The 10,732-nt window shown below is 39.9% G+C and overlaps 1 protein-coding gene across 2 annotated transcripts in view; it reads left to right on the forward strand.

Annotated features, from left to right (window-relative positions):
* Positions 1-10,465, forward strand: part of LOC127429795 (ceramide-1-phosphate transfer protein-like) — an 18,524-nt gene extending 8,059 nt beyond the window's left edge. Inside the window, exons 1-4 of one of the 2 annotated variants that reach the window (XM_051679009.1) lie at positions 5,699-6,349; positions 7,919-7,977; positions 8,157-8,329; positions 9,004-10,465. In XM_051679009.1, the coding sequence (XP_051534969.1) occupies positions 6,280-6,349; positions 7,919-7,977; positions 8,157-8,329; positions 9,004-9,652 (951 nt within the window). In that variant the 5' untranslated portion in view covers positions 5,699-6,279 and the 3' untranslated portion in view covers positions 9,653-10,465. Of the gene's footprint in view, positions 1-5,698; positions 6,350-7,918; positions 7,978-8,156; positions 8,330-9,003 lie in introns of those variants that run through there. The other variant, XM_051679019.1, reaches the window with a different exon arrangement.
* Positions 10,466-10,732: the final 267 nt, after the last annotated feature.

The raw sequence follows: 10,732 nt of genomic DNA on the forward strand, positions 1-10,732 counted from the left end.
CACGCCGAATTGAGGCAGTAATTAAAGCAATAGGAGCCCCTACCAAGTATTGAGTACATATACAGTAAATGAACATACTTTCCAGAAGGCCAACAATTCACTAAAAATGTTTTTTTTATTGGTCTTATGATGTATTCTAATTTTTTGAGATAGTGAATTGGTGGGTTTTTGTTAAATGTGAGCCAAAATCATCACAATTAAAAGAACCAAAGATTTAAACTACTTCAGTCTGTGTGCATTGTATTTATTTAATACACGAGTTTCACAATTTGAGTTGAATTACTGAAATAAATGAACTTTTCCACGACATTCTAATTTATTGAGATGCACCTGTATATATATATATATATATACACACACACACACACACACACACACACACACACACACACACACACTATATATATATATATATATATATATATATATATATATATATATATACACACACATATCTGAACAAGAGTATATATATATATATATATATATATATATACACACACTATATTGCCAAAAGTATTCGCTCACCTGCCTTTAGATGCATATGAACTTAAGTGACATCCCATTCTTAATCCATAGGGTTTAATATGACGTCGGCCCACCCTTTGCAGCTATAACAGCTTCAACTCTTCTGGGAAGGCTTTCCACAAGGTTTAGGAGTGTGTTTATGGTAATTTTTGACCATTCTTCCAGAGGCGCATTTGTGAGGTCAGACACTGATGTTGGACGAGATGGCCTGGCTCGCAGTCTTCGCTCTAATTCATCCCAAAGGTGCTCTATCGGGTTGAGGTCAGGACTCTGTGCAGGCCAGTCAGGTTCTTCCACACCAAACTCGCTCATCCATGTCTTTATGGACCTTGCTTTGTGCACTGGTGCGCAGTCATGTTGGAACAGGAAGGGGCCATCCCCAAACTGTTCCCACAAAGTTGGGAGCATGGAATTGTCCAAAATCTCTTGGTATGCTTAAGCATTCAGAGTTCCTTTCACTGGAACTAAGGGGCCAAGCCCAGCTCCTGAAAAACAACCCCACACCATAATACCCCCTCCACCAAACTTCACAGTTGGCACAATGCAGTCAGACAAGTACTGTTCTCCTGGCAACCGCCAAACCCAGACTCGTCCATCAGATTGCCAGATGGAGAAGCGTGATTCATCACTATATGCACAAATGCGCTTCTGGAAGAATGGTCAAAAATTCCCATAAACACACTCGTAAACCTTGTGGAAAGCCTTCCCAGAAGAGTTGAAGCTGTTATAGCTGCAAAGAGTGGGCCAGCGTCATATTAAACCCTATGGATTAAGAATGGGATGTCACTTAAGTTCATATATAACTTTTGTTCAGATATACACGTGTGTGTATGTGTGTGTTTGTGTATATATAATACACATTATTCAATAAAAATAAAAAAGTATATATAGTAGTATATATAGAATGTACGGTAGGCTGTATTGTACAGTATTGACGTTCAGGCTGTCGGTTGATAGTCAGTTGTTAAGAGAGAATATAATATAATAGTAATATAATTTATGACAGTCCAGTGTGAGATATAAGAGTGAGAGTAATAAAGTGCAGTGCTGATGTATTTTGATTGTGGTAGATCAAAAGTTCAAAAGTCTGATTGCTTGGGGGAAGAAGCTATCATGGAGTCAGCTGGTGCGGGTCCTGATGCTGCGACATCGCCTGCCTGATGGTGGCAGTGAGAACAGCCCATGGCTCGGGTGGCTGGAGTCTCTGATGATCCTCCGAGCTTTTTTCATACACTGCCTCGTATATATTTCCTGGAGGGAGGGAAGCTCACCTTCGATGATGTGTCTGGCAGTTCGCACCATCCTTTGCAGTGCTTTGCGGTTGTAGGCTGTGCTGTTGCCGTACCAGGCGGAGATGCAGCCAGTCAGGATGCTCTCTATAGTGCAGGTGTAGAACCGTGTGTGGATGTGGCGGTTCATTCCAAACTTCCTCAGCCGTCTCAGGAAGAAGAGGCGCTGATGAGCCTTCTTCACAACGACTTCAGTGTGTATGGACCATGTGAGTTCCTCAGTGATGTGGACACCCAGGAACTTGAAGCTGCTGACTCTCTCCACTGGTGCTCCATTGATGGTGATGGGACTGTGTTCTCTGTCTTTTCTTCTGAAGTCCACCACAAGCTCCTTTGTCGTACTAACGTTGAGGGAGAGGTTGTGCTCCTGACACCAGTGTGTCAGAGTGTGCACCTCCTCTCTGTAGGCTGTTTCATCATTGTCAGTGATCAGACCTACCACCGTCGTGTCATCAGCAAACTTAATGATGGCATTGGAACTGTGTGTTGCCACACAGTCATGTGTGTACAGGGAATACAGGAGTGGGCTGAGAACACAGCCCTGTGGGGCTCCAGTGTTGAGGGTCAGTGATGAGGAGATGTTGCTGCCTATTCTAACCACCTGGCGTCTGCTTGACAGGAGGTCCAGGATCCAGCTGCACAGCGAGCTGTTTAAGCCCAGAGCCCGGAGTTTCTCATCTAGCTTGGAGGGCACTATGGTGTTGAATGCTGAGCTGTAGTCTACAAACAGCATTCTCACATAAGTGTTCTTTTTTCCAGGTGGGAGAGAGCAGTGTGTATTGTAGATGCAATGGCATCATCAGTGGAGTGGTTGTTGCAGAAAGCAAACTGCAATGGGCCAAGGGAGAGAGGCAGCACAGAGCAGATGTAATCTCCGATTAGTCTCTCAAAGCATTTGCTGATGATGGGGGTCAGAGCAACAGGACGCCAGTCATTTAAGCAAGTTATTTTTGATTGCTTTGGAACAGGCACAATGGTGGATGTTTTAAAGCATGTGGGGGGCTACAGACAAAGAGAGGGAAAGGTTGAAAATGTCTGTAAAAACACCAGCCAGCTGGTTCGTGCATGCTCTGATGACGTGGCCCGGAATGCCATCTGGGCCCGCGGCTTTGCGGATATTCACCCGTCGGAAGGATTGGGTTACATCCGCTACAGAGACGGAGAGTGAACTAACCTCTGTAGCTTCGGCCGCGAGAGCTCTCTCCGCGAGGGTGGTGTTATTTCCCTCAAAACGAGCATAACAATTATTTAGCTTATCCGGGAGAGAGGCAGCGGTGTTCATGGCGGAGTTTTTATTCCCTTTAAAGTCCGTGATGATGTTAATTCCCTGCCACATGCTTCTAGAGTTGGTGGTGTTAAACTGTCCCTCAATCTTGTTCCTGTACTGGCATTTTGCATTTTTCGGAGGGCATAACTGGCTTGTTTATGCTCCTCCGCGTTCCCGGAATTAAAAGCGGAGGTCCACAAATTAAGTGCCGCGCAAACATCGCTATTTATCCATGGCTTCTGGTTCGGATAGATCCGTGTTGTTCTGGTCGGAACGACGTCCTCCACGCACTTTTTGATGAAACACATTATGCTATCAGCGTAAACCTCGATGTCGTCATCAGAGGCGGACCGGGACATCTCCCAGTCCGTGTGATCAAAACAGTCTTGTAGCATAGTGTCTGATTGGTCCGACCAGCACTGGATCGTTCTGAGGGTAGGTGCTTCCTGTTTCAGTTTCTGCCTGTAAGCGGGCAGAAGCAGAATGGAAGAGTGGTCTGATTTGCCAAATGTTGGGCGGGGGAGGGATTTGTAGCCATCCCGGAAGGGAGAGTAGCAGTGGTCCAAAACCCGGTCCCCTCGTGTGTTGAAACTAATGTGCTGGTGGTATTTTGGTGCGACTGATTTGAAACTGGCTTTATTAAAGTCCTCGGTCACAATGAAAGCGGCCTCAGGGTGCGCGGTTTCTTGCTCACTTATCCTCCCATACAGTGCCTTGAGTGCCCGGTCTGTGTCGGCTTGTGGCGGGATGTACACAGCTGTGATAATGACCGCTGTGAATTCCCTCGGTAGCCAGAATGGTCGACACAGAAGCATGAGAATTTCCAGATCAGGAGAGCAGAAAGACTTGATAGAATGTACGTTCCTCTGATCACACCAGGATGTGTTGATCATAAAACATACACCACCACCTCTGCTTTTACCTGAGAGGTCTTTCGCTCTGTCCACTCGGTGCACGGAGAACCCCGCGGGTTCAATGGCTGAGCCTGGAATCTCCACAGACTTCCAAGTTTCTGTAAGGCAGATAATGCAGCAGTCCCTCATCTTTCGTTGGAAAGAGATCCGCAATTTCAGCTCGCAGAGCTTGTTATCCAGAGACTGAACATTTGCCAGTAGAATACTGGGTAGCGGGGGTCGATTTGCGCGGCGTCTTACTCTGATGAGAACGCCGGCTCTGTTTCCCCTTTTCCTCCTGCATTTCCGCTGCCGTGCAGCCCAGACAAAGGGCTCCGCTTGCGTGTTTGTAAACAGCGGGTCGGCATTGTGGAATTTGAAGTCTGGTTTACGGTGTGAAATTGCTGAACCAATGTCCAAAAGTGTTTGTCTGTCGTAGACAATAAGGCAGACAACTTCCAAGACAAAAAACATAAGAATTGTGAACAATATATTGCCAGTCATTAGATAATCCTTGTGCTCCTGAAATTACTGGGGGGCAGCTACAGTTTGCATTGTCAACTTAATAAGTAAGCCTTTTGTAGTTTGATTTCACTTAAAACTGTAACATTGTGGCGCTATCTAAACATTCCTCTGTTTGTTTGAGTGGCCCATCCAGCCCAATTGTATGATGAGTTTAGGGTAGGACTGTCTGTTTGTACAACAAATGGAAGACAATGTTGATTTCAAAAGAAGAAGTGAAAGTAAACATTCTTGAGGCGACCTAGGGCAAGTGTGCATAGTTCATAATAGAAATTTTTTTACTTTACATTTTTACTTTTTGTGTCCTTGGTGTTTTGTGTCAATGTAGACTGCTTGCCTTACATGTTTTACAACCACAATACAAGCCCACCACAATTAGAAAAACTGTTTGGGAATGTTGAATGAGAGATTTTACTTCCAGCAAAGGTTAGATGCTTTGATTTCACTATGAATAAAAAAACTAAACTTGTGCTGCGTTTTACTGACCTACTTCCAAGAAAAAATAAGAATTCTGCTTTAATAGGGTTTTTTTACACTGAGAAAAAGGCTATTTTGTAACACAAAGAGTTCTTTCAATTAATATATTATCTTTAGAGATAAATAAAAAAAAAATATTCATGAGGCGGGTAATGGTGTTAGTGTCGATAACCAATGTTTGTGTTTGTGTGTTAATGATGGCCTTGATCAGTGACTGTTTTATGTGAATGAAATGAAGTCTATAAATCAGCAGTTGGGTTTCAATATAGTGATACAGAGACTGCCTGCTAATGCCTAGAGACGTATTTACTCTGCCAAACTGGGGCATTAAAATTCTGCTTTCCATCAGACAAGTGGTGTTTTTTTTTTTTTTAGGGCATCGCAGCTTTTTTAATGTGTTCACTGACATTTCAAGTCATACTTCTAGTGTCCAGTTTTGCCTTGATCAACATTGGTATCATGAGTTCACTCGATTCACTAAAATTATATGAATATGTGAATCTTAATGGCTATAAGGGGGGAAAAAAACAACAACTTCATTGTTTAGTTGCCTTGTCTGAATATTTAAATTAAAATTTGAATGTGACACATTTGAATTTAACATTTGAATGGGACATTTGAATGTTTCAAACAGTCATTTTCCTTTGAAAGAAGTCTCTCTCACTCACACTCTATTTCTTTTTCTCTGGGAAATGCACATGTTGATTCATTGGGCAAATAAGAGTTGGACCTCCTTTTGGGTCTTAAAAATGTATTTGTGACACATGCTTGTTAATGTACATGTGTTCATGTCTGTGTAAAGGTCACTACAGGTTACTTACTGCTTGCCTAATAAGGAGTGATTTGTTGTGCTTGACTAATCTATGGACTTTCAGATTGAGCAACATCACTGGAGACTGACAATGCAGAGAGCACAGGAAAGGTGAAGAAAGAAAGAGGGAAAGTAAATGAATAGAGAAAACAACATAGCATAAAAGGAGGTGAGGGGGATTAAATCGAACTAAGGCAGGAGAATAGTATACCAAAACAAGTTGCAGCAAGTTATAGTACATGTGGAGATTGAAAGTAGTGAGTGAGTGTGTAAAGCATACAAGGATTTTGCTTGCCAATTTCTAGTGACTTAATGCTCGAAACTCTATCAAAACTATGACAAACAAACTGTGCAAGAGAGGAAGCCTACTGACCACTACGGTAGGAGCCCAGAGATTATGACTTCTGATGAGAGAGAGTGGGAGCACAAAGACTGAGAAAGAAAGAGGGGACACCTGAGAAGACGTAGCGAGAGGGAGGACAGTGGATCATTATGGGAGTCAAATGCAAGGCTTGTTCAGCCATTGTCCTCATCCTCCTTTTGCTTGGTTCCATGTGGCTATGTAAGTTTTCCCATTTTTACTGCTTGTTTTATATAATATTTCTTTAGTACACTGAAAAAAGTGGTTACCTGTAATTGTTACCTCAAGGGACTATTTCTACTTTTTATAGCCCATAAAATTTAATTTAGTTGGTAAAACCTAATTTGTCAGGTTGATTTTTTTCATATTAAATAACACATTTGAATAGAATAATACCAGTTCATTTAGATATTACCACATGAAGCATGTTTTTACAGTGCAGACTGGCTGTTGTATATCTGATTGTCTGAATATGTTTAAAGGTGCATTTAGTAATGTTTTATGCTGTCTTGGATCTGTGGCATGGATGCAACATCATTCAAACACAACAGTTTTCATTTGCAGATGCCATTGAAGAAATTCACTATTCGCAGTCAGCCATGAATAATTTAATCCATGAGTGAAAGTGGCCAATAATAGGGCAGTTTGAGATTAAGCGAGTAGTATTCAGCCGGTCATGTGATCCTAAGACTGCAGCCCCCATGAGGGGACCCTTTTCATGTAGAATAAAACAGCATTTATTGTTACCGATACATGATTTTGCTTGATTTTTAACATTTATTTCAAAATTACTATACTATTTCTTTACGAGTAAAACTTTTGAATGAAGAAAACATTACTGATTATTCCAGTTTTTCTGGCACACACCAAAGCTACTTCATCTTGCTTTGTGGATGCTGTAATGTAATTTTGAAAATGATTGCGTAGGAGGTATTTCGGATCAATAACGTGTAAACTACATTTAAACAACATTAAAACGATTGTATTTGTTTGTATATGAAGTTTGTTTATACATATCTGTAGACTGTTGATTTTGTTTTATACTTTTTGTTTTGTAGTTTTACCACGTGTCATGGCTGTTACAGCAAAATTGATCGACCTTAGCTTCTCGAATTTAAACATGACCACAAACATTCAGTTCATGAAAGAGTTTAAGGTATGAATGAGTGTTATATTCATTCATATTTTTGATCAATCAGAATTATCTACACTGAAAAAAGTGTTCATCTAAAAAATGTGCTACATGTGGTAATCTCTAAATTTACTTTTTTATTCAAGCCAAAATATTGTTTAACATCATTAAATCAACCTGTTTACATTAGGTTACACTGACAAAACTACATTTAAGGGTTAGATCAGGTAGAAATAAGGTAACAATTGCAGGTTTCCACTTTTTACAGTGTATTTGGAAAATAAAAATGGGAAAAGCCGCTATAGTTCTATTGTGCATTCCCTAAAAAAAAAAACTACCTAGATCATGTTCTCCATACACTTTGAAGGTTTAACTGTGTGGTTGTGATTTGAACATACTAGACTTTCCCTATTACAGTCTCAGTCTCAGAGACTCAGTAAAAATGTATTAATTTCAAAAGAAATACTTGCATTAGATAACTATCTCATGCTGTTCATTACGTAATACATGATGATTTAACTATGTCATCATGTTTCACTGATATGCATCTTTTTCCAATCTTCCTTTCTGTTTATATTACATTTTTCTCCCTGTTACAATCTTTTTTTCTGTTTCTCATAATCTGCCTTTCATTGTAGATGGGAGCCTGGACCACCATCTGGGTACCTGTCTGAAAATGTATATTCCGAAAAACAAGGTAAGAGTGTAGAAATACAGAGAGAACACACTATCATCCAAGTGAGGCTATTAATAGGCCATTATCAGTCTGTAGGTCTATGCGTGCTATCAAGAACTTTGCCCATTTATTGTCACTCATTTATGAAATCAAATCTGTCCTTCCTTAACCCGCACTTTCCATATCTCTATTTTTCTTAGGCTGTCTCTTTAAACAGAGTTAACAGTTCAGAGGAAGGTGAAGCACCACTGAAGGTGTGTCCTGGTCAGAGGTTTAAAGTTGCTAATTTGCTGGCTTACCTGAAATCTGCACCAGTCTCCACCAATGATGTGCTGCTAAAGCCATATCTGGCAAGCTGGGATGAGCTCATCAAGTAGGTTAACATATAAAATTAAAGGAATGTTCCAGGTTCAATACAAGTTAATCTCAATCAACAGCATTTATGGCATAATTTTGATTACCACAATAATTTTTTTCCGATTCAACTTGTTTAATTAAAATAAAAGTTGAAGTTATAGTAAGGCTTTTAAATGGAAGTAAAAGGACCCATCCATAAACGTTAAAATACACACTGTTTCAAAGGTAAATCCACATGACATATATATTATACGTTAACCTGATAAAATCAGGGGTTTACCGGAGTTTACCAGATTACAGCATTTACTGGTGTTGGAAAATTGGATGTAACTGTATACCGAAAATGTTAGTGAGCAATTTTCATCAAGGTAAAATCATGTTAACGCATATAATGTTTACATCTTGTGGCAATACTTTTGAAGCATTGAATATTTTAATGTTTATGTTCTGGCCCCATTCACTTCCATTGTTAGTACCTGACTGTAACTGCAATTTTTGAATTTCAATTGATTTTTTATATAAATTAGGGACGAGAATTTTTCCACAAATGCTCATCAGTATCATTCATATCATACATACGTATCATGATACATACTTATGATGATAATATCATCATATCATCATAAGTATAAAATCAAGAAATCTAAATAACTGGTTTAAAAAAAAAAACTCTCCTCTTCTGCCTTTAAGGTTTATGGAAGCCTTGGGGCCAATGGTGGGTATCATTTCTCAAGAAATTGAATCAAAGACCACTGTCATCCGTGATCTAGCCCAAAAACATGAGAAAGAAGCAGAGAAGAGAATGAAAAACAAAAAAAGAGTGACTATGGGAAGAGACACGGGCATAGTGATACCTCATAAAAGATCTTCAAACTCCTCTAAAATGAATCACAAACTCTCAGACAGCACATCTGGTTACATTTCTATTCGGTCAATGATTAAGTGGGAGATGAAAAATGGTTTGGTAGACTTCCAAAAGTACACAATCTCAGGCTGCAGGACTCTGCTGCGTTTGCATCGCGCTCTGCTCTGGCTCCAAAGCTTTCTGCAGGAACTGGGGAAGGATGCACCTGAAGGAGGGCATCTAGGAAGACCTTCTGACCTCTGCAAAGAGACCTACCAGCGTACGCTGGCCAAACATCACACATGGTGGGTGAGGAGAGCAGCAGAACTGGCCTTTCTTGCCATGCCTGAAAGACCTTATTTCTACCAGTTGGTGTGTGTGGAAACACAGGAAGAAGCAGCTGTGGTGCTGGACAGAGTGGTGAGAGCAATAGGAGAAGTATACGAGAGAACTGAAGTAGCTCTTGATGAACACAAAATGCTGGATCTACCCTGAACACAAAAGAGAGATGGAAGATAATGAGAAGAACTGTCAGAACCACACTTTCCATTGATTAGTGTAGTACACAGACACCAACCTGTTGGCTTGGGTATATGAACATGAAACCAGTAGGACTGGAAATTTAGGGAGAGCTGCAGAGCTGTGAAATACAAGACTGGGACTTTTGAACCCTTATGAGGATAAAGGGAGACCCATAAGGCTTATTTGCTTTAGGTCTTACTGATATACTCAAAGAAAGGTCAATTTTCTTTAAGAATTATTAGTGACCTGAGAATTGTTTGTTTTCAGTAAGTAAAAGAAGTAGCCAATTGAGAAGACAATCGAACAGGCTTTACTAGCAAATATTTAACTGTTTCGCTGCTAAAACTACTGAACATACAGTATACTTTGAGCTGATGCAGAAATATGTTAATGAAATGCACTATGATCAACACTTGAACTTCTTAAAAGGGTGGGCTTAGAATGGCCTTTTTTATAAATGGTTCATAATAAGGTATGGTTTGGTTAACATACAGTGAAATTGAATTACATCTTATGTATTTCTACACTGAAGCACATATAACAATATACTTGGTCTATGAAACCTGAAGAAAAATAAAGACAACCTATTTCTGTGTACAGAAACAATTAAAATAGAGAAAACTGACAATTCCACCTGGTAAACATGCTGTGCTCATTGTGTGTCAGCTGTTTTCCTGCAGGTATTGCCCCCACATCTTTATTTGTCAAAAGATAGAAAAGATTCCATTTATGGTTGTTTTGCAAGATACTACTGGTATTTTTAATAATAAAAATACTTTCACCTAATATGACTAACTAAATTTACTTTTCAAATACATATTATTACAGATATCAGGCATGTGTCTTTAAACATACAGTATGTAGACATCAGTCCTTACCAAAGTCCCATGCAGAAAGCAATGCATTGATTCTTGTGATTATATTAGCACAGACATCATGATAGCACTGGTCGATTGTGAAAGATACAGCAATGCAGGCACAGCAAAATTGAGAGGCTTAATGAATTGTACTATGGCAGACTATGTTATAAAATAGCTGTTTCAACAGGAAAAA

This window comes from Myxocyprinus asiaticus, chromosome 3 (genome assembly GCF_019703515.2).
Source record: "Myxocyprinus asiaticus isolate MX2 ecotype Aquarium Trade chromosome 3, UBuf_Myxa_2, whole genome shotgun sequence".
Classification (NCBI taxonomy): Eukaryota; Metazoa; Chordata; class Actinopteri; order Cypriniformes; family Catostomidae; genus Myxocyprinus; species Myxocyprinus asiaticus.